General features: G+C 42.8%; 1 protein-coding gene across 3 annotated transcripts; it reads left to right on the forward strand.

The window, feature by feature from the left end:
- The first annotated feature begins 7,845 nt into the window (after positions 1-7,845).
- LOC118965994 (mucin-2-like) lies at positions 7,846-18,654 on the forward strand. 3 transcript variants are annotated; one of them, XM_036987334.1, is made up of 11 exons: positions 7,846-10,846; positions 11,029-11,144; positions 11,249-11,310; positions 11,458-11,588; positions 12,854-12,925; positions 13,371-13,536; positions 14,438-14,593; positions 16,300-16,418; positions 16,839-16,957; positions 17,178-17,315; positions 17,727-18,654. In XM_036987334.1, the coding sequence occupies exons 1-11, from the start codon at positions 8,062-8,064 to the stop codon at positions 17,757-17,759; spliced, it is 3,897 nt and encodes a 1,298-aa protein (XP_036843229.1). In that variant the 5' UTR covers positions 7,846-8,061; the 3' UTR covers positions 17,760-18,654. The 3 variants fall into 3 exon arrangements, with proteins under 3 accessions (XP_036843229.1, XP_036843228.1, XP_036843230.1); XM_036987333.1 differs by having other exon boundaries at positions 17,722-18,508; XM_036987335.1 differs by lacking the exons at positions 7,846-10,846; positions 11,029-11,144; positions 11,249-11,310; ... (2 more) ...; positions 13,371-13,536; positions 14,438-14,593 and adding an exon at positions 16,038-16,152 and having other exon boundaries at positions 17,722-18,648.
- Positions 18,655-25,744: the final 7,090 nt, after the last annotated feature.

Raw genomic sequence — 25,744 nt, forward strand, 5'->3', positions numbered from 1 at the left:
TCTGCTGAACAATCGACAGCGACTTCAGCTGGTTTAACAAGTGCAACTGTGGAAGCTACGTTTTCAACATCGGGAGTGACCATGACACCAGCATCAACCGAAGACACAATGGAAACAACTACAGCTATGTCATCAAGTGTAACAGAAACTTCAACCAGTACCTCGACGGAAACAAGTCCCTCACAACATTCTACGATTACCAATGATCCTGCCACTACAAATGAACTAACTTCAGCAGTCACGGGCGGGCAAATATCTTCCACTACCGTTGGACTCTCATCTACCCAAGGATCTGAAAGTACAACTGCAGAGCAAACTGACTCCACAACTGCAGCGGGAACGACCCTTGAAGATCACACAACAACGTTAGAAATGTCAACAATTCCAGCTGAAACAACTACCATTGTTACACAAGAACCATCAGCTAGCCCAGAGACTGTGACAAGCCCATCTCCCACAAGCACTACTGGTCACACAACAGTGCCCTCTGATGTTACAAGTGAGTCTCTAACTAGCACTGCTGGTACCTCAACATCAGGTGAGGCATCAACAACTTCTGAAGCAAACACATCTGCTGAACAATCGACAGCGACTTCAGCTGGTATAACAAGTGCAACTGTGGAAGCTACGTTTTCAACATCGGGAGTGACCATGACACCAGCATCAACCGAAGACACAATGGAAACAACTACAGCTATGTCATCAAGTGTAACAGAAACTTCAACCAGTACCTCGACGGAAACAAGTCCCTCACAACATTCTACGATTACCAATGAGCCTGCCACTACAAATGAACTAACTTCAGCAGTCACGGGCGGGCAAATATCTTCCACTACCGTTGGACTCTCATCTACCCAAGGATCTGAAAGTACAACTGCAGAGCAAACTGACTCCACAACTGCAGCGGGAACGACCCTTGAAGATCACACAACAACGTTAGAAATGTCAACAATTCCAGCTGAAACAACTACCATTGTTACACAAGAACCATCAGCTAGCCCAGAGACTGTGACAAGCCCATCTCCCACAATCACTTCTGGTCACACAACAGTGCCCTCTGACGTTACAAGTGAGTCTCTAACTAGCACTGCTGGTGCCTCAACATCAGGTGAGGCATCAACAACTTCTGAAGCAAACACATCTGCTGAACAATCGACAGCGACTTCAGCTGGTTTAACAAGTGCAACTGTGGAACCTACGTTTTCAACATCGGGAGTGACCATGACACCAGCATCAACCGAAGACACAATGGAAACAACTACAGCTATGTCATCAAGTGTAACAGAAACTTCAACCAGTACCTCGACGGAAACAAGTCCCTCACAACATTCTACGATTACCAATGATCCTGCCACTACAAATGAACTAACTTCAGCAGTCACGGGCGGGCAAATATCTTCCACTACCTTTGGACTCTCATCTACCCAAGGATCTGAAAGTACAACTGCAGAGCAAACTGACTCCACAACTGCAGCGGGAACGACCCTTGAAGATCACACAACAACGTTAGAAATGTCAACAATTCCAGCTGAAACAACTACCATTGTTACACAAGAACCATCAGCTAGCCCAGAGACTGTGACAAGCCCATCTCCCACAAGCACTACTGGTCACACAACAGTGCCCTCTGATGTTACAAGTGAGTCTCTAACTAGCACTGCTGGTACCTCAACATCAGGTGAGGCATCAACAACTTCTGAAGCAAACACATCTGCTGAACAATCGACAGCGACTTCAGCTGGTATAACAAGTGCAACTGTGGAAGCTACGTTTTCAACATCGGGAGTGACCATGACACCAGCATCAACCGAAGACACAATGGAAACAACTACAGCTATGTCATCAAGTGTAACAGAAACTTCAACCAGTACCTCGACGGAAACAAGTCCCTCACAACATTCTACGATTACCAATGAGCCTGCCACTACAAATGAACTAACTTCAGCAGTCACGGGCGGGCAAATATCTTCCACTACCGTTGGACTCTCATCTACCCAAGGATCTGAAAGTACAACTGCAGAGCAAACTGACTCCACAACTGCAGCGGGAACGACCCTTGAAGATCACACAACAACGTTAGAAATGTCAACAATTCCAGCTGAAACAACTACCATTGTTACACAAGAACCATCAGCTAGCCCAGAGACTGTGACAAGCCCATCTCCCACAATCACTTCTGGTCACACAACAGTGCCCTCTGACGTTACAAGTGAGTCTCTAACTAGCACTGCTGGTGCCTCAACATCAGGTGAGGCATCAACAACTTCTGAAGCAAACACATCTGCTGAACAATCGACAGCGACTTCAGCTGGTTTAACAAGTGCAACTGTGGAAGCTACGTTTTCAACATCGGGAGTGACCATGACACCAGCATCAACCGAAGACACAATGGAAACAACTACAGCTATGTCATCAAGTGTAACAGAAACTTCAACCAGTACCTCGACGGAAACAAGTCCCTCACAACATTCTACGATTACCAATGATCCTGCCACTACAAATGAACTAACTTCAGCAGTCACGGGCGGGCAAATATCTTCCACTACCGTTGGACTCTCATCTACCCAAGGATCTGAAAGTACAACTGCAGAGCAAACTGACTCCACAACTGCAGCGGGAACGACCCTTGAAGATCACACAACAACGTTAGAAATGTCAACAATTCCAGCTGAAACAACTACCATTGTTACACAAGAACCATCAGCTAGCCCAGAGACTGTGACAAGCCCATCTCCCACAAGCACTACTGGTCACACAACAGTGCCCTCTGATGTTACAAGTGAGTCTCTAACTAGCACTGCTGGTACCTCAACATCAGGTGAGGCATCAACAACTTCTGAAGCAAACACATCTGCTGAACAATCGACAGCGACTTCAGCTGGTATAACAAGTGCAACTGTGGAAGCTACGTTTTCAACATCGGGAGTGACCATGACACCAGCATCAACCGAAGACACAATGGAAACAACTACAGCTATGTCATCAAGTGTAACAGAAACTTCAACCAGTACCTCGACGGAAACAAGTCCCTCACAACATTCTACGATTACCAATGAGCCTGCCACTACAAATGAACTAACTTCAGCAGTCACGGGCGGGCAAATATCTTCCACTACCGTTGGACTCTCATCTACCCAAGGATCTGAAAGTACAACTGCAGAGCAAACTGACTCCACAACTGCAGCGGGAACGACCCTTGAAGATCACACAACAACGCTAGAAATGTCAACAATTCCAGCTGAAACAACTACCATTGTTACACAAGAACCATCAGCTAGCCCAGAGACTGTGACAAGCCCATCTCCCACAATCACTTCTGGTCACACAACAGTGCCCTCTGACGTTACAAGTGAGTCTCTAACTAGCACTGCTGGTGCCTCAACATCAGGTGAGGCATCAACAACTTCTGAAGCAAACACATCTGCTGAACAATCGACAGCGACTTCAGCTGGTTTAACAAGTGCAACTGTGGAACTTACGTTTTCAACATCGGGAGTGACCATGACACCAGCATCAACCGAAGACACAATGGAAACAACTACAGCTATGTCATCAAGTGTAACAGAAACTTCAACCAGTACCTCGACGGAAACAAGTCCCTCACAACATTCTACGATTACCAATGATCCTGCCACTACAAATGAACTAACTTCAGCAGTCACGGGCGGGCAAATATCTTCCACTACCTTTGGACTCTCATCTACCCAAGGATCTGAAAGTACAACTGCAGAGCAAACTGACTCCACAACTGCAGCGGGAACGACCCTTGAAGATCACACAACAACGTTAGAAATGTCAACAATTCCAGCTGAAACAACTACCATTGTTACACAAGAACCATCAGCTAGCCCAGAGACTGTGACAAGCCCATCTCCCACAAGCACTACTGGTCACACAACAGTGCCCTCTGATGTTACAAGTGAGTCTCTAACTAGCACTGCTGGTACCTCAACATCAGGTGAGGCATCAACAACTTCTGAAGCAAACACATCTGCTGAACAATCGACAGCGACTTCAGCTGGTATAACAAGTGCAACTGTGGAAGCTACGTTTTCAACATCGGGAGTGACCATGACACCAGCATCAACCGAAGACACAATGGAAACAACTACAGCTATGTCATCAAGTGTAACAGAAACTTCAACCAGTACCTCGACGGAAACAAGTCCCTCACAACATTCTACGATTACCAATGAGCCTGCCACTACAAATGAACTAACTTCAGCAGTCACGGGCGGGCAAATATCTTCCACTACCGTTGGACTCTCATCTACCCAAGGATCTGAAAGTACAACTGCAGAGCAAACTGACTCCACAACTGCAGCGGGAACGACCCTTGAAGATCACACAACAACGTTAGAAATGTCAACAATTCCAGCTGAAACAACTACCATTGTTACACAAGAACCATCAGCTAGCCCAGAGACTGTGACAAGCCCATCTCCCACAATCACTTCTGGTCACACAACAGTGCCCTCTGACGTTACAAGTGAGTCTCTAACTAGCACTGCTGGTGCCTCAACATCAGGTGAGGCATCAACAACTTCTGAAGCAAACACATCTGCTGAACAATCGACAGCGACCTCAGCTGGTTTAACAAGTGCAACTGGGGAAGCTACGTTTTCAACATCGGGAGTGACCATGACACCAGCATCAACCAAAGACACAATGGAAACAACTACAGCTATGTCATCAAGTGTAACAGAAACTTCAACCAGTACCTCGACGGAAACAAGTCCCTCACAACATTCTACGATTACCAGTGAGCCTGCCACTACAAATGAACTAACTTCAGCAGTCACGGACGGGCAAATATCTTCCACTACCGTTGGACTCTCATCTACCCAAGGATCTGAAAGTACAACTGCAGAGCAAACTGACTCCACAACTGCAGCGGGAACGACCCTTGAAGATCACACAACAACGTTAGAAATGTCAACAATTCCAGCTGAAACAACTACCATTGTTACACAAGAACCATCAGCTAGCACAGATACTGTGACAAGCCCATCTCCCACAATCACTACTGGTCACACAACAGTGCCCTCTGACGTTACAAGTGAGTCTCTAACTAGCACTGCTGGTACCTCAACATCAGGTGAGGCATCAACAACTTCTGAAGCAAACACATCTGCTGAACAATCGACAACGACCTCAGCTGGTTTAACAAGTGCAACTGTGGAAGCTACGTTTTCAACATCGGGAGTGACCATGACACCAGCATCAACCAAAGACACAATGGAAACAACTATAGCTATGTCATCAAGTGTAACAGAAACTTCAACCAGTACCTCGACGGAAACAAGTCCCTCACAACATTCTACGGTTACCAGTGAGCCTGCCACTACAAATGAACTAACTTCAGCAGTCACGGACGGGCAAATATCTTCCACTACCGTTGGACTCTCATCTACCCAGGGATCTGAAAGTACAACTGCAGAGCCAACTGACTCCACAACTGCAGCGGGAACGACCCTTGAAGATCACACAACAACGTTAGAAATGTCAACAATTCCAGCTGAAACAACTACCATTGTTACACAAGAACCATCAGCTAGCCCAGAGACTGTGACAAGCCCATCTCCCACAATCACTTCTGGTCACACAACAGTGCCCTCTGACGTTACAAGTGAGTCTCTAACTAGCACTGCTGGTGCCTCAACATCAGGTGAGGCATCAACAACTTCTGAAGCAAACACATCTGCTGAACAATCGACAGCGACTTCAGCTGGTTTAACAAGTGCAACTGTGGAAGCTACGTTTTCAACATCGGGAGTGACCATGACACCAGAATCAACCAAAGACACAATGGAAACAACTACAGCTATGTCCTCAAGTGTAACAGAAACTTCAACCAGTACTTCGACGGAAACAAGTCCCTCACAACATTCTACTATTACCAGTGAGCCTGCCACTACAAATGTACTAACTTCAGCAGTAACGGACGGGCAAATATCTTCCACTACCGTTGGACTCTCATCTACCCAGGGATCTGAAAGTACAACTGCAGAGCCAACTGACTCCACAACTGCAGCGGGAACGACCCTTGAAGATCACACAACAACTTTAGAAATAACAACAATTCCAGCTGAAACAACGACGATTGTTACACAAGAACCATCAGCTAGCCCAGAGACTGTGACAAGCCCATCTCCCACAATCACTTCTGGTCACACAACAGTGCCCTCTGACGTTACAAGTGAGTCTCTAACTAGCACTGCTGGTGCCTCAACATCAGGTGAGGCATCAACAACTTCTGAAGCAAACACATCTGCTGAACAATCGACAGCGACCTCAGCTGGTTTAACAAGTGCAACTGGGGAAGCTACGTTTTCAACATCGGGAGTGACCATGACACCAGCATCAACCAAAGACACAATGGAAACAACTACAGCTATGTCATCAAGTGTAACAGAAACTTCAACCAGTACCTCGACGGAAACAAGTCCCTCACAACATTCTACGATTACCAGTGAGCCTGCCACTACAAATGAACTAACTTCAGCAGTCACGGACGGGCAAATATCTTCCACTACCGTTGGACTCTCATCTACCCAAGGATCTGAAAGTACAACTGCAGAGCAAACTGACTCCACAACTGCAGCGGGAACGACCCTTGAAGATCACACAACAACGTTAGAAATGTCAACAATTCCAGCTGAAACAACTACCATTGTTACACAAGAACCATCAGCTAGCCCTGATACTGTGACAAGCCCATCTCCCACAATCACTACTGGTCACACAACAGTGCCCTCTGACGTTACAAGTGAGTCTCTAACTAGCACTGCTGGTACCTCAACATCAGGTGAGGCATCAACAACTTCTGAAGCAAACACATCTGCTGAACAATCGACAACGACCTCAGCTGGTTTAACAAGTGCAACTGTGGAAGCTACGTTTTCAACATCGGGAGTGACCATGACACCAGCATCAACCAAAGACACAATGGAAACAACTACAGCTATGTCATCAAGTGTAACAGAAACTTCAACCAGTACCTCGACGGAAACAAGTCCCTCACAACATTCTACGGTTACCAGTGAGCCTGCCACTACAAATGAACTAACTTCAGCAGTCACGGACGGGCAAATATCTTCCACTACCGTTGGACTCTCATCTACCCAAGGATCTGAAAGTACAACTGCAGAGCAAACTGACTCCACAACTGCAGCGGGAACGACCCTTGAAGATCACACAACAACGTTAGAAATGTCAACAATTCCAGCTGAAACAACTACCATTGTTACACAAGAACCATCAGCTAGCCCAGATACTGTGACAAGCCCATCTCCCACAATCACTACTGGTCACACAACAGTGCCCTCTGACGTTACAAGTGAGTCTCTAACTAGCACTGCTGGTACCTCAACATCAGGTGAGGCATCAACAACTTCTGAAGCAAACACATCTGCTGAACAATCGACAACGACCTCAGCTGGTTTAACAAGTGCAACTGTGGAAGCTACGTTTTCAACATCGGGAGTGACCATGACACCAGCATCAACCAAAGACACAATGGAAACAACTATAGCTATGTCATCAAGTGTAACAGAAACTTCAACCAGTACCTCGACGGAAACAAGTCCCTCACAACATTCTACGGTTACCAGTGAGCCTGCCACTACAAATGAACTAACTTCAGCAGTCACGGACGGGCAAATATCTTCCACTACCGTTGGACTCTCATCTACCCAAGGATCTGAAAGTACAACTGCAGAGCCAACTGACTCCACAACTGCAGCGGGAACGACCCTTGAAGATCACACAACAACGTTAGAAATGTCAACAATTCCAGCTGAAACAACTACCATTGTTACACAAGAACCATCAGCTAGGCCAGAGACTGTGACAAGCCCATCTCCCACAATCACTTCTGGTCACACAACAGTGCCCTCTGACGTTACAAGTGAGTCTCTAACTAGCACTGCTGGTGCCTCAACATCAGGTGAGGCATCAACAACTTCTGAAGCAAACACATCTGCTGAACAATCGACAGCGACTTCAGCTGGTTTAACAAGTGCAACTGTGGAAGCTACGTTTTCAACATCGGGAGTGACCATGACACCAGAATCAACCAAAGACACAATGGAAACAACTACAGCTATGTCCTCAAGTGTAACAGAAACTTCAACCAGTACTTCGACGGAAACAAGTCCCTCACAACATTCTACGATTACCAGTGAGCCTGCCACTACAAATGAACTAACTTCAGCAGTCACGGACGGGCAAATATCTTCCACTACCGTTGGACTCTCATCTACCCAAGGATCTGAAAGTACAACTGCAGAGCAAACTGACTCCACAACTGCAGCGGGAACGACCCTTGAAGATCACACAACAACGTTAGAAATGTCAACAATTCCAGCTGAAACAACTACCATTGTTACACAAGAACCATCAGCTAGCCCAGATACTGTGACAAGCCCATCTCCCACAATCACTACTGGTCACACAACAGTGCCCTCTGACGTTACAAGTGAGTCTCTAACTAGCACTGCTGGTACCTCAACATCAGGTGAGGCATCAACAACTTCTGAAGCAAACACATCTGCTGAACAAACGACAGCGACTTCAGCTGGTTTAACAAGTGCAACTGTGGAAGCTACGTTTTCAACATCGGGAGTGACCATGACACCAGCATCAACCGAAGACACAATGGAAACAACTACAGCTATGTCATCAAGTGTAACAGAAACTTCAACCAGTACCTCGACGGAAACAAGTCCCTCACAACATTCTACGATTACCAATGATCCTGCCACTACAAATGAACTAACTTCAGCAGTCACGGGCGGGCAAATATCTTCCACTACCGTTGGACTCTCATCTACCCAAGGATCTGAAAGTACAACTGCAGAGCAAACTGACTCCACAACTGCAGCGGGAACGACCCTTGAAGATCACACAACAACGTTAGAAATGTCAACAATTCCAGCTGGAACAACTACCATTGTTACACAAGAACCATCAGCTAGCCCAGAGACTGTGACAAGCCCATCTCCCACAAGCACTACTGGTCACACAACAGTGCCCTCTGATGTTACAAGTGAGTCTCTAACTAGCACTGCTGGTACCTCAACATCAGGTGAGGCATCAACAACTTCTGAAGCAAACACATCTGCTGAACAATCGACAGCGACTTCAGCTGGTTTAACAAGTGCAACTGTGGAAGCTACGTTTTCAACATCGGGAGTGACCATGACACCAGCATCAACCGAAGACACAATGGAAACAACTACAGCTATGTCATCAAGTGTAACAGAAACTTCAACCAGTACCTCGACGGAAACAAGTCCCTCACAACATTCTACGATTACCAATGAGCCTGCCACTACAAATGAACTAACTTCAGCAGTCACGGGCGGGCAAATATCTTCCACTACCGTTGGACTCTCATCTACCCAAGGATCTGAAAGTACAACTGCAGAGCAAACTGACTCCACAACTGCAGCGGGAACGACCCTTGAAGATCACACAACAACGTTAGAAATGTCAACAATTCCAGCTGAAACAACTACCATTGTTACACAAGAACCATCAGCTAGCCCAGATACTGTGACAAGCCCATCTCCCACAAGCACTACTGGTCACACAACAGTGCCCTCTGATGTTACAATTGAGTCTCTAACTAGCACTGCTGGTGCCTCAACATCAGGTGAGGCATCAACAACTTCTGAAGCAAACACATCTGCTGAACAATCGACAGCGACTTCAGCTGGTTTAACAAGTGCAACTGTGGAAGCTACGTTTTCAACATCGGGAATGACAATGACACCAGCATCAACCGAAGACACAATGGAAACAACTACAGCTATGTCATCAAGTGTAACAGAAACTTCAACCAGTACCTCCCCGGAAACAAGTCCCTCACAATCTTCTACGATTACCAGTGAGCCTGCCACTACAAATGAACTAACTTCAGCAGTCACGGACGGGCAAAAATCTTCCACTACCGTTGGACTCTCATCTACCCAGGGAACTGAAAGTACAACTGCAGAGTCAACTGACTCCACAACTGCAGTGGGAACGACCCTTGAAGATCACACAACAACGTTAGAAATGACAACAATTCCAGCTGAAACAACAACCATTATTACACAAGGACCATCAACTAGCCCAACAATAGAAGCAATAACCACAACACAGTCTCCAACTCCCACATCTACCACACCCTTTCTAACTACTCAAACTACATTACCTTTCACAACCACACCCAACACACCATCAACTACATCAACTACCCCACCTACCACACCTTCTACAACCACCCTAATTACATCAACTACCGCACCTACCACACCTCCAACTACATTAACTACATCAACTATACCTACCACACCTCCTCCAACTACCCTAACTACATTAACTACACATTCTACTACACCTATCCCAACTGCCCCTTCTACTACACCTACCCCAACTACCCCTTCTACTACCCCTTCTACCACACCTTCTCCAACTACCCTAACTACATCAACTACACATTCTACTACATCTATCCCAACTGCCCCTTCTACTACACCTATCCCAACTACCCCTTCTACTACCCCTTCTACTACACCTAACCTAACTACAACACCTACCCCAACTACCCCTTATACTACACCTATCCCAACTACCCCTTCTAATACACCTACCCGTTCTACTACACCTACCCCAACTATCCCTTCTACTACACCTATCCCAACTACCCCTTCTAATACACCTACCCCTTCTACTACACCTACTTCAACTACCCCAACTAACCCTTCTACTGCATCCAGTCCAACTTCTACAACTGCATCTGCTTCATTGACGTCAACTTCACTCTCAACAACTGGACCTCCGATAATTGTGACTGTGGGTGAGTGATCACATGACCTGATCAGGAAATACTCTGTGATACTACTAGGGTTTGGAGGTTTTTTGTCAGTAAAAAAATGCCAGTCCTATGGAATATATTGTCCTGGTTTATCTAACTACTACTGGTCCATAAATGGTCTAATTGTTGTTCCTTATCGTCCTATTCATGTCAATGAACTACAGACACTATTGAAGTATCAACAGATGTCACTGTTAGACTCAACAAAACATTTAAAGAAGAATACAGTCATCCGTCAACACAGGAATACCAAGATTTTACAAAAAATTTCACCAACGATGTAAGTGCCTAATTTACATAAACTATTTTTTTAATGATACATGTATAATCTTAATGAGCTCATTAATAGTAACTAACTGAGCTACAACAACTTATGTTTTCCAGATGACCTTACTGTACAACCGCACTATTAACAATTTTATCGACATAGTAATAATAGGACTCAGGTATGTGAACATTTGAGGAAACGTCGCAACAAAGAGGCAGTATGCATGTACATTAAACACTTACTTTAAAAGGTTAGTTGAACCTCTTTTTAGAACGTCTATTTAAAATGTGGAACCTTTTTTTGGAATCTCTTCGCTCTCTATCAGGAATGGCAGTGTAGTGGTGGAGCATGTGGTTCTACTGCGCATAGAGAATGGGAAGAACCTAAGTAATGAGATTGCTGAGTCAGAAAAACAAATCAAGGACATTCTCAACGCGGCCAAAAACTGCACCACAGGTCAGTAACTGACTACAAATCAAATCAAAATCAAATTTATTTATATAGCCCTTTTTACATCAGCTGATATCTCAAAGTGCTGTACAGAAACCCAGCCTAAAACTCAAAACAGCAAGCATACAGGTGTAGAAGCACGGTGGCTTGGAAAAAGCCAACCTAGAAAGGCCAAAACCTAGGAAGAAACCTAGAGAGGAACCAGGCTATGAGGGGTGGCCAGTCCTATTCTGGCTGTGCCGGGTGTAGATTATAACAGAACATGGCCAAAATGTTCAAATGTTCATAAATTATCAGCATGGTCAAATAATAATAATCACAGTAGTTGTTGAGGGTGCAACAAGTCAGCACCTCAGGAGTAAGTGTCAGCTGGCTTTTCATAGCCGATCATTGAGAGTATCTCTACCGCTCCTGCTGTCTCTAGAGAGTTGAAAACAGCAGGTCTGGGACAGGTAGCATGTCCAGTGAACAGGTCAGGGTTCCATAGCCGCAGGCAGAACAGTTGAAACTGGAGCAGCAGCAGGGCCGGGTGGACTGGAGACAGGAAGGAGTCATCATGCCAGGTAGTCCTGAGGCATGGTCCGAGGGCTCAGGTCCTCCTCCGAGAGAGAGAAAGAAAGAAAGAAAAATTTGAGAGAGCATACTTAAATTCACACAGGACACCGGATAAGACAGGAGAAGTACTCCAGATATAACAGACTGACCCTAGCCCCCCGACACAAATTACGGCAGCATAAATACTGGAGGCTGAGACAGGAGGGGTCAGGAGACACTGTGGCCCCATCCTATGATACCCCCAGACAGGGCCAAACAGGCAGGATATAACCCCACCCACTTTGCCAAAGCACAGCCCCCACACCACTAGAGGGATATCTTCAACCACCAACTTACAATCCTGAGACAAGGCCGAGTATAGCTAGTCAGACTACAGACACTTACGATATTAGAAACCGGTTAAGTAGGCCAGAGCGAAACACTCTGAATTTATGAATGGACAATCTGTCAATGTTCTGAATTTCCGAACACCCCGAGAGCGCACTCTGGCACTCCAGATTTGAATTTACGATCACACCCACCGTTGTTAAAATCACATATTAGACCTGGGTTAGCTGACCAATGTGTATGAAATTACAGAAAAGTAAGAAAAATTACCACTCGTAGACTTTACATTGACAAAAAAATTCTACTGCGTTATTAAAATATGGTATTATTGACAAATCACGTGTCAAATCATTTGTTTTGTATAACAAACCTTTCTGTTGCATTCACAGGCCAAGTAGGCTGTATTGGGGTGGACATAATTGGAGATGTCATAGTAAAAAATTCTACATTTGATAAAGAATGTAAGTACACTAAAGCCTATATTTGTGAGTCAACACCAGGGTATCTATGGATATCCTTTCAACACATTTTAGTGAATGAGGTTATACTGTAAAGCTGTTCCCACCAGGGTTGGGGTCAGTTACTGTAATTCAGAACACCAAGAGTGTGCAAAGCTGTCACCAAGGCAAAAGGTGGCTACTTTCAAGAATTTAAAATATAACCTATTTTGAATTGTTTAACACTTTTTGGTTACTACATTATTCCATGTGTTATTTCATAGTTTTGATGTCATCACTATTATTCAACGATGTAGAAAATAGTACAAATAAAGAAAAACCCTTGAATGAGTAGGTTTGTCCAAACCTTTGAAAAATTCCAATTCATCTCCTGCATTGACTTTTAACATAACATAATTTTGAACTTTGAACTTAATATTCTTTTTAACTTACCATTGTCTTTGTGTAGCGGTATGCGACACGACCAAACTAGATAAGGACTTGAGGATATACTACCATGCAGCACAAATAGATGGGCGACTGGTCTGTGTCTCTCCCTGTGCCCCCGGACACAACAGGGAAAAGAACTGCAACACCGGCACCTGTAGTATGTCAAGGGACGGTCCGGTCTGCAGGTAAGACTTCTTATGACTTCTTATGACATAACATTGCATAAAATAAAACATATAGCCAACATACAACATATAGCCAACATACAACATATAACCAACTTACAACATATAGACAACATACAACATATAGCCAACATTCAACATATAGCCAACATTCAACATATAGCCAACATTCAACATATAGCCAACATTCAACATATAGCCAACATTCAACATATAGCCAACATACAACATATAGCCAACATACAACATATAGCCAACATATAGACAACATACAACATATAGACAACATACAACATATAGACAACATACAACATATAGACAACATACAACATAGAGACAACATATAGACAACATACAACATATAGCCAACATACAACATATAGCCAACATATAGCCAACATACAACATATAGACAACATACAACATATAGCCAACATACAACATATAGACAACATACAACATATAGACAACATACAACATATAGCCAACATACAACATATAGCCAACATACAACATATAGCCAACATACAACATATAGCCAACATACAACATATAGACAACATACAACATATAGACAACATGCAACAAATAGCCAACATACAACATATAGCCAACATACAACATATAGCCAACACACTACATAGAGCCAACATATAGCCAACATACTAAATATAGCCAATATACTACATGTAGCCAACATACAACATATACAACATATATCCAACATACAACATCTAGCCAACACACTACATATAGCAACATATAGCCAACATACAACACATACAACATATAGCAACATATAACACATACAACATATTGCCAACATATAGCCAACATACTAGTCAACATACGACTCCACTTAACCCTCCATCCTTCTGTGTCCCATCCACCACCCACACAGATGTAACCAGGACTACTGGTACCTAGACTCCGATTGCTTCGGTCCTATCCTGAAGAGGGACCTCTTTGCCGCGCTACTGACCCTGGCAGGACTGGCGATAGCAGCCGTGGGGGTCATGGTGGTCTATGTGCCCTGGCATAGACGACAATTACATAGGTGAGACTGACTACACATCAACACAGCAGCTAAAAATATCAGGGACAACACAAAGAGTGACATAAATGTTTACGTGCAGTAAGTGAAGCCTTCAACATCTAGTCATGAGAGATCCCTTCACCACCTAGTCACGAGAGAAGCCTTCACCATCTAGTCATGAGAGAAGCCTTCACCATCTAGTCATGAGAGATCCCTTCACCATCTAGTCACGAGAGAAGCCTTCACCATCTAGTCATGAGAGATCCCTTCACCACCTAGTCACGAGAGAAGCCTTCACCATATAGTCACAAGAGATCCCTTCACCACCTAGTCACGAGAGAAGCCTTCACCATCTAGTCACGAGACAAGCCTTCACCATATAGTCACAAGAGATCCCTTCACCACCTAGTCACGAGAGAAGCCTTCACCATCTAGTCATGAGAGAAGCCTTCACCATCTAGTCACGAGACAAGCCTTCACCATCTAGTCACGAGAGAAGCCTTCACTATCTAGTCACGAGAGAAGCCTTCACTATCTAGTCACGAGAGAAGCCTTCACCACCTAGTCATGAGAGAAGCCTTCACTACCTAGTCATGAGAGAAGCCTTCACCATCTAGTCACGAGAGAAGCCTTCACCATCTAGTCACAAGAGAAGCCTTCACCACCTAGTCACGAGAGAAGCCTTCACCACCTAGTCACGAGAGAAGCCTTCACTATCTAGTCACGAGAGAAGCCTTCACCACCTAGTCACGAGACAACCCTTCACCATCTAGTCACGAGAGATCCCTTCACCATCTAGTCACGAGAGAAGCCTTCACCACCTAGTCACGAGAGAAGCCTTCACCACCTAGTCATGAGAGAACTTTCATTATCTAGTCACGAGAGAAGCCTTCACCACCTAGTCACGAGAGAACCCTTCACCATCTAGTCACGAGAGAACCCTTCACCACCTAGTCACGAGAGAACCCTTCACCACCTAGTCACGAGAGAACCCTTCACCACCTAGTCACGAGAGAACCCTTCACCACCTAGTCACGAGAGAACCCTTCACCATCTAGTCATGAGAGAAGCTAATGTGTGGATTTGTAAAGCTAAAACAACAGGAGTAAGATGTTGGCACAGACAACAAGCCTGGAGGTGAAACACAACATATGTAATACAAAGCTATGCATTTGTTTAGAATTTGGATATGATGAACTCTGACCTCCACCACATATTGTCACGCCCTGGCCATAGAGAGGCCTTTTATTCTCTATTTTGGTTAAGCCAGGGTGTGACTAGTGTGGGCATTCTATGTTATTTTTTCTATGTTTTTGTATTTCTTTGTTTTTGGCCGGGTATGGTTCTCAATCAGGGACAGCTGTCTGTCGTTGTCTCTGATTGAGAACCATACTTAGGTAGCTCTTGTCCACATGGGTTTTGTGGGTAGTTTAGTATCTGTACCAGACAGAACTGTTTCGGTTATTCTTTTTTTTTGTATTTAGTGTTCAGTTGCTAAAAATGAATTATAAACACGCTGCACCTTGGTCCTCACCTTCTTCTCTTGAATGCCGTGACACATATATATTTAACTGTAAGAGGTTGGAACTTTGAAACCTGGTTGAGGATGTACATTTTTTTTTTTTTTAGCAATCAATGACACCAACCAATTATTCTCAAGACAATGATCATACTACAATGATCAGCAATGTACGCTCATAAAGTAAGTTTCTTCTCTCCCCCTTCAGGGTGAAAGATATTCATACTGGACAAGTTAACCAGTGGCTGGAGGAAGACTTTGAATGGCCCAACAGGCCAAATACAGGTGGCCACTTGGTTGGTTCAAGTAGTACCACAGTCCTAACAGGTACACTGTCTAAAGCCTACTCTGCCTCACCTGTCAGGTTATTGCTCAAATTGTGTCTTAAGCGGTACATTTATAATATGCCATTCTTATACATTCTTTTACTTTTATCTGACCTAGTTTTGATTCTGTGCTCTTTTATGATACTATTCTGGATGTTCTATTTCTTACTGTTTGAAATTGAACACTGAAGAAGAACTTGTCAGTGAGCATTTCTCTGTATTGTTTCCACCTGCTGTTTTCTGTGGACGTAACACGTGAACTTTGATTTCATTTTACTTTCAACAGTGTGGCATAATGCTACCCCCTTCTGGAAAATGTATTTTAAAATATTCTTATCTGTAGAGTACCTTGGCATGTTTTTTAACATGAGTATCTTCAGTGGACCGTTTGTAAATATCCTTTTTGTCCCCTTTTATACAGAGAATGAGCCTAACCCACCTTATGGGGGCCGAGTGGGCATGCAGTACGACGCAGAGGGAGATTCCCTGTCATCCTCCAGTACAAGACTGCAGTCTCCCTACCATGGAACACAGGCACAGGTGGGGATCTATTTTAGGTATCCTAGATGCCATCTCCTGCTGTGGTGCCTTTGAGCAAGGCACTTGACTTAACCCATGGTTCACCCTTGTTTCCGACCCCTCCGTGTGTGTGGGAGACGAGTGCATGTTACTTAAAGGGTTTAAAGGCAACATTTTTTTTTAAATTCCATGTTCTGAAAATGACAATGGACAATCAAGTCTTCTATTTCTTCTTCAAAAGGTGTCCAAGAGGCCTGAGATCATCTACCATGACTACAGTTCCTGGGGTGCTGATAGGGATGCCATTCAAGTCATACAGACTACTGCCACCTCGTCAGGGCAGCATTTTACATTGAGTGACCCTGGCAGCCAATCAGAGGTGGGAATGGAATGTTCATCATAATGCTGTCAAATATATATGTAATAGGTATGGTTGGCCCTCGTGAACTGTTTCAGCCTTCTGGGTGTGCTCTTTCCAAGTAAATTACTACATGATTGAGGACACAGGAGCTAGTGATCACTTTATTTTTATTTTATTTTTTATTTTACCTTTATTTAACCAGGCAAGAACAAATTCTTATTTTCAATGACGGCCTGGGAATAGTGGGTTAACTGCCTGTTCAGGGGCAGAACGACAGATTTGTACCTTGTCAGCTCGGGGGTTTGAACTCACAACCTTCCGGTTACTAGTCCAACGCTCTAACCACTAGGGTACCCTGCCGCCCCACTTTAGAAACCTATTCCATACTCAAATACCTGTTTTTTTTTTTTATATTCCCTGACAGCTTAGGATCAGCATACCGGAGATAAGGACATATTCTGAGATCTAGTGGGACATCCTCAACTCTTAAACAGAACTGGACAAAGAACAGGATAATACATTTAAAGAAGTGTTTCTCATCGACCAACGGAATAAAGCAGAAAGAAAAAGGATCTCTTAACGGACAGTCTCCTCTTTGGGAGCGAAGCCTGAATAACGGTTGTGGGACAATGCTTTATTAACACTACACAGGATTGTCCAAAGAAGTATGGACTCACTGATACAGGAGGATGTGAAACCCAACCTCAGCTTCACTAATTGAATAATCTGCTCTCAAATCTATTACCTATCAGGAAACAACATGTTTTATATGCTATACTTCAGTGACGCATGTTTACAATAAATCTGCACAATGATATGTTGCTTGTACCAGTTTACCAATTAGCGTGGCTTCTTTTGCACTTTGGTACCACAACAAATTAATGTTGTAATACCACATGTATATAACAATCTGTCTTTATATAGAACAGACATTGCACTGTGGTAGTTCTTATAAAATCAAAACATATTTAAAATGTGTACCAAAAACTAAGTTATTTTTGTAAACTGCATAATGTCGAACAATATTGTATTATTGGTATCACACATTAATAGAACAATAAACACATCTGAAATTGGCAGTGAAATGAACAATGAATGAAGGCCAAAGTGAGCCATTTCTAATCAGTGCCGCATCCTCTTGATCTTGTTGTTTGGCTGCATGTTCAACGTTCCTTGGCTGTGCACTCATTTCATCTTTTCCTGTGCTCAAGCTCTAATTTGTTACTCCTACTTTGCCTTTAGTTCTAACTCCCTCGGTTGAACATCTACGGGCCTCACACCACTACCCGTAGCACTCTTATCATCAGTCCTCCACCAATCAGCACTTTGACTACTGCTTTTGGATTGGCTGATGCCACTTTGATGTCATAATTCTTAGCGATGATGCGCAGACTCACCTTCGTACATGTATCTATCTCCCATGTAGGGTTTTCCACAAATGCTTCCAACGAGCCTGTGTGATTTTGCAACTTATAAAATGATTCCACTAGTCTTATAACCCATTAGGGTGGATGTCAGTGACAGCAACTCTACCACAAGTGTATTTTGAACACTCATATCTGAGCACATCAGAGCCTCACAGTCGGAGATTAGAGCAACTATCACAGGAAACAAAATCCCGGCCGAGCCCCCTTTCTGTTAAGTTCCCCAGCAAGAAACCAAAACATTTCACTCAAACAGAAGGAGGAACTAACAAAGAGTCACTAACAACCAAAACAAAAGGGAAGCGGGGATGATCATCTAAAATATTGTTTTTAGGAATATCTAATAGTGAGCGTCAACTGACGGTGTTAATCCTTCACATCTCTCAAGACAACTAGAGCACTGGGCCAGCACAGGTGAAACACCTTCCCACTAAAGAGATGGACAAGCCAGCACAGGTGAAACACATACTGACTAAAGAGATGGACATGTTAGCACAGGTGAAACACATACTGACTAAAGAGATGGACAAGTCAGCACAGGTGAAACACATACTGATTAAAGAGATGGACAAGTCAGCACAGGTGTAACATACTGACTAACGATGAGACACCAATCGGTGCGCCTCACGTGCTGACACGTTAACGTCCAACCTCTAAATATAAATTGAAAAACCAAAGCCTGTAACAGGTCAGTTATGGATGGATGTGTAGGTTCAGAATTTGTTGTTGGCATGTCATGCCTAAGTTCACTAATCATGCCAATAAAAAAATAATCAAATTAGTTGGCAATTTCAGTTGGTTTTGTCATAAATGAGCCATCTTATTCAATGAATGATGGAGGCAAGTTTGCCTTTTTGGCAAAAAATGTAATTTAAGGTGCTCCAAAGCTTTTGACTATCATTCTTTATATAATTTATGTTTGTTTCATAGTATAGTTTATTTTTATTCAGTTTAGTCAGATGGATTTCTCAATTTGCAGTAAGTTTGCCAATCGGCAGTGCAGCCAGACTGATCTGCCATTCTTTTTGCTTCATCGCTCTCAACCATGCTTAAAAGTAACTGGAATAAGCAATTTCATAAATGTGTCAAGTGCAGCATCTGGTTGCTCCTCATTACACACCCCAGACCAGCAAATATTCTTTACATCTTTAACATAGGAATAACTACAAAACGTATTATATGACCTCTTATACACTATACTAGGCCTAGCCTTTGGAACGTTTCTTTTCCCAGATATGGCTACTATATTATGATGACTACATCTGATGAATTTGGACACTGCTTTAGAGCAGATGTCTGCAACGATAGTAAAGATGTGATCAATACATCCTGGTAGCTTGACTACCCTGGTAGCTTGACTGAACCAGGTTTACAGTTACAGGGTTACAGTTTGAAGCTTTTTCTTGAATGGCAGCTTGATGAAAGCCAGGCAATATTTATATCACCCAGAAAATACACCTCTCTGTTGATATCACAAACACTATATATACAAAAGTATGTTGGCACCCCTTCAAATGAGTGGATTTGGCTATTTCAGCCACACCGGTTGCTTACAGGTGTATAAAATCAAGCACACAGCCATGCAATCTCCATAGACAAACATTGGCAGTAGAATGGCCTTACTGAAGAGCTTAGGGACTGTAAACGTGGCACCGTCATAGGATGCCTCTTTCCCAACAAGTCAGTTCAACACATTTCTGCCCTGCTAGAGCTGCCCTGGTCAGTTTAGAGGCGAAATAAACATACCTATTTAGGCGAGGTGCTGGCTAACGGAGTAGAGCACTTGAAAAATTAAAGGAGGGCCGCACACTCTAGAAGCACAGATGCAATGATTGAATAACCTAATAACCAACGTTATAATGACAAACACTGCGGGGTGACTAGTTTATATAGTGTCAAAGGACACACACACAGGTGTCTGTAATCATGGCTGGGTGTGGCCTGGTATCATTGGTTAATTCTCAGATATAAAAATAACATACCAAAAACATGAATGCATAGCATATGATAATAGATACAATTTGGCTACGTAGGCCTACAAATATTAACAATGAATAGAAAAATCACAAGAATGGCTTCAGATCAAAGTCTACATTGAGACCGAAGGGAGCAAGGGTCTTTAAATTAAAGATCCAGGCAGCCTCTTGAGCTGCCCAGGTCAACTGAAACGTCTAGGAGCAACAATGGCTCAGCCGCGAAGTGGTAGGTCACACAAGCTCACAGAACGAGACCTTTGAGTGCTAACGCGTATAAACATTGTCTGTCATTGGTTGCAACACTCACTACTGAGTTCGACACTGCTTCTGGAAGCAAGGTCAGCACAAGAACTGTTAGTTCGTCGGGAGCTTCATGAAACGGGTTTCCATTGCCGAGCAGCCGCACACAAGCCTACGATCACCATGCACAATGCCAAGCGTTGGCTGGAGTGTTGTAAAGCTCACCGCCATTGGACTCCGGAGCAGTAGAAACGCGCTCTATGGAGGGATAAATCACACATCACAATCTGGCAGTCTGATGGATGAATCTGGGTTTGGCAGATACCAGGAAAACGCTACCTGCCTCAATGCATAGTGCCAACTGTAAAGTTTGGTGGATGAGGAATAATGGTCTGGGGTTGTTTTTCATGGTTCGGCCTAGGTCCCTTAATTCCAGTGAAGGGAAATCTTAAAGCTGCAGCATACAATGACATTCTAGACCAGGCCTGGGCAACCCCAGTCCTCGGGGGCCTAATTGGTGACACACTTTTGTCCCAACCCCAGCTAACACACCTGACTCCAATGTTCAACTAATCAGGATCTTCAGTTAAAAATGCATTAGTTTAAATCAAGTGTGTTTGCTAGGAATGGGGGAAAAGTGTGACTCCAATCAGGCCCCGAGGACTGGAATTGCCAAGGCCTGTTCTAGATGATACTGTGCTTCCAACTTTGTGGCAAGAGCTTGAAGAAGGCCGTTTCCTGATTCAGCGTGACAATGCCCCTGTGCACAAAGCGAGGTCCATTCAGAAATGGTTTGTCGAGATCGGTGTGGAATAACTTGACTGGCCTGCACACAGCCCTGACCTCAACCTCATCAAACACATTTGGGATGTATTGGATCGCAGACTGTGAGCCAGGCGTAATGGCCCAACATCAGTGCCCCGACATCACAAATTCTCTTGTGGCTGAATGGAAGCCAGTCCCCGCAGCAATGTTCCAACATCTAGTGGAAAGCCTTCCCAGAAGAGTGGAGGCTGTTATAGCAGCAAAGGGGAGACCAACTCCATATTAATGCCCATGATTTTGGAATGAGATGTTCGACCAACAGGTGTACACATACATGTAGTGTAGATTATCAGGCAATTCACACATGTTATCTAGATACTTTCTGTTAGCACTTGGTGGTTTATAGCGGGCTTTAGGTGAGACATGTGAACCTCTAGCCATACTACTTCAACAGCATTTGACAAGAGATCCTCGCTAAGTTTTACAGGAATATGACTGAACAACAATGGCAACAAATCCACCATTGGCATTCCTGTATCTTCTGATGATATTGAAAAGATGTATTGCTACCACTGTATCATCAAAGGTTATTATCTAAGTGAGTTTCAGAGATAGTCAGTATAGTATAGTATAGTGTTGTCTGTTACTAGCAAGTTATCGATTTCATGAACCTTCTTTCTTAGGCTACATAGTGTATGTTAGTGTGGGCTATTTTTTAGCACTTTTCTAGGATTATTGATTGTTTTTATTGCTTTACAGGGAGGCTTATCAGAGGTAGACATGACATGATATGTTTGAGCCGATAGCAGGGTAAGCTGCACACAGTGGACTTCCGACTAGGGCAAACCGCCTCAGTGCTAAGTATAACTCAGGTTAATAGGTGCATGATTACTGCTTATTCGCCTGTCCCCACAGGACTCCTTTTGGTAGTCCATCATTGTAAATAAGAATTTGTTCTTAAAGACTTCTTATGGCTGCAGGGGCAGTATTGAGTAGCTTGGAAGAAATGTGCCCAGAGGTGCCCAGAGTAAACGGCCTGCTCCTCAGTCCCAGTTGCTAATATATGCATACTATTATTAGTATTGGACACTCTAAAGTTTCTAAAACTGTTTGAATCATGTCTGTGAGTATAACAGAACTCATATGTCAGGCAAAAACCTGAGAAGAAATGCAAACAGGAAGTGGGAAATCTGAGGTTGGTCGATTTTCAACCCAGCCCTTATTGAATACACAGTGGGATATTGGTTATGTTGCACTTCCTAATGCTTCCACTAGATGTCAACCGTCTTTAGAAACTCTTTTGAGGATTCTACTGTGAAGTGGGGGCTCATAAGGGCTGTTTGAGCCAGGTGTCTGGCAGATTGCCACAGGCTCTGAGGCGCAGTCACGTGAGAGTTAGCTCTCGTTCCATTGCTTTTCTACAGACATAGGAATTCTCCGGTTGGAACATAATTGACGTTTTATGTTAAAAACATCCTAAAGATTGATTCCATACATCGTTTGACATGTTTCTATGGACAGTAACGGAACTTTTTGACATTTCGTCTGCAACTAGGGAACGCGCTTCATGACTTTGGATTTGTTTACCAAACGTGCTAACAAAAGTAGCTCTTTGGACATAAAAGATGGACATTATCGAACTAAATTAAACATTTAATGTGGAACTGGGATTCCTGGGAGTGCATTCTGATGAAGATCATCAAAGTTAAGTGAATTATTTATAATGCTATTTCTGACTTCCGTTCACTACCCAATATGGCGGATATCTTTTTGGCTGCTTTGTTGTCTGAAAGCTGTACTCAGATTATTGCATGGTTTGCTTTTTCCGTAAAGTTAAAAAAAAAATCTGACACAGCGGTTACATTAAGGAGAAGTGTATCTATATTTCCATATCTAACCATTGTATTTTCATCGACAGTTATAATGAGTATTTCTGTAAAATTATGTGGCTCTCTGCAATATCAACGGATGTTTTTGGAACTAGTGAACATAACGCACCAATGTATAATGAGATTTTTTTATATAAATATGCACTTTATCGAACAAAACATATGTATTGTGTAACATGAAATCCTATGAGTGTCATCTGATGAAGTTCATCAAAGGTTAGTGATTAATTTTATCTCTATATGTGCTTTTTGTGACTCCTCTCTTTGGCTGGAAAAATGGCTGAATTTTTCTGTGACTTGGCGGTGTAAAGTGTATTTGAAACCGGACACTTTGGTGGGATTAACAACAAGATTACCTTTAAAATGGTATAAGATACATGTATGTTTTAGGAATTTTAATTATGAGATTTCTGTTGTTTGAATTTGGCGCTTGGCACTTTCACTGGCTGTTGTCATATCAATCCCCTTAACAGTATTGCAGCTCTAAGAAGTTTTAACGGACTTGCCTAGTTAAATAAAGGTCAAATAAATGAAAATAAAATACAATAGCTGTATGACTGACAGAGGCATTCAGGGGAGTTAGAGGGACATACATTAGGTTACTTACTGCCAACACCCCTGGGACAATGTACATTTGCAGCACTACTACAACAACTCTGTGACACAATGGTAGGGATTATCTGAGCAGTGCTTGGGCCACTGATAAGTCATTGTCACAACGTAGCCGTGAAATGCTCAGAACGGATCCAGAATGTTTGCAGGGCATCATGTGAAAATGTGAATTCACATGTGAAAGGTTGTGTGATCACGTGAAAATCCACATGTGAAATATCCGCACCTGCGTAGTTGTTCCAAAACCACATCATTTCACATGTGAAAGGCTGTGATCACATGAAAATCCACTTGTGAGATGTGAAACTTCATATGAAATATCATCACATGTGAAGTGTTCTAAAGCCACATGGTTTCACATGTGCAATATGTGAGAATTTCACATGTAAAAACTTGGTGATTTTCCACATGTGGAATCATGTGTTTGTTTTTGTAAGGGGGGTTGGCCATTTTGCTGTTTTATTAAATCGCAGAATGTATCTTCAAATGTGTACATGAAATTATTATTGTACAAATATTATTTGCGTTGATATTTACAATCCTTTGTCATCTTTTACAGTGGGAGCTCCATCACAGCTACAGATCTCTTATCTCTATCTGACTTTGATGCCTTTGCCTACATTCCAGTGCCCTCGTGAACTTACACAATGGCTATAATAAATATTCTAAAGCTCATAGAGAGCTGAAAGTTAAGTGGCTGAACATTGAACCACGTAACAGCCTGTTTGACCCGGATACCCTCCCTGTAGTCACTTTATCATTGAATATAAAGTATCATATGTTTCTCAGCTCTTGTTGAACATCATTTAAACAGTGGTTGCTCCTTAGCAATCATGAGTTTCCTCGGTGACCATGCTATGGATATACTACAGAGTTTTCTAATATTAATGGCTCTTATAGGTAAGACCCCATTCAAATGTTTAGTATTATATTTTTTCAATGGCAGATGTGATTTTATACTGCAGTTAACAGTTGGTAACTTAAGTTAGTATTAGTCATCAGCAATGCACACGCAATGGATATACAACTAAGTTCTCTCTTATTGATCACTGCAAGAACCCATACTTATTATATATATATGTACAGGATAAGATATATACTGTACTTCTGATTATTTTAATAGGTATTTATGATACAATTACATTTGTATGTCTTTAATTGATGCATTGATGTATTGTAATGTATGTAGTAATGTATTTATCAGTTGATGCTTGTAATCAATATCTTGTGAAAACACATTTTTAATATTTTCCAACTTTGTGAATTTTGACAAATGGTAGGCAGGGAGTATATGGAATGGTAAGGGGTTATCCTTTATACGGTGATAATTTGAGAAATATTAAAGCTGTTAAATGAGTAGGGTATTGTTATAAAATAATTTTTATTATGCATTTTATGTAATGATAATAGATGAATGATATGAACATATAAAAGCTAATTTGCTGGTATGGATAGCACATTTGACTAAGAAGTAAAAAGAAAATCTTGAATAATATCTCCCCTGGAATTTAGGTTTGGTTTAGTGCTGATCTAGGATCAGG

This window comes from Oncorhynchus mykiss, chromosome 9 (genome assembly GCF_013265735.2).
Source record: "Oncorhynchus mykiss isolate Arlee chromosome 9, USDA_OmykA_1.1, whole genome shotgun sequence".
NCBI classification, from domain to species: Eukaryota; Metazoa; Chordata; class Actinopteri; order Salmoniformes; family Salmonidae; genus Oncorhynchus; species Oncorhynchus mykiss.

Bases quoted from the DNA above. Each gene is read 5' to 3' on its own strand.
- LOC118965994 (XM_036987333.1), top strand. From the start codon at position 8,062: ATGACACCAGAATCAACCAAAGACACAATGGAAACAACTACAGCTATG. The intron at 11,311-11,457 runs GTATGTGAACAT...GCTCTCTATCAG, and splicing joins ATAGTAATAATAGGACTCAG to GAATGGCAGTGTAGTGGTGG. The intron at 17,316-17,721 runs GTGGGAATGGAA...ATTCCCTGACAG, and splicing joins ACCCTGGCAGCCAATCAGAG to CTTAGGATCAGCATACCGGA.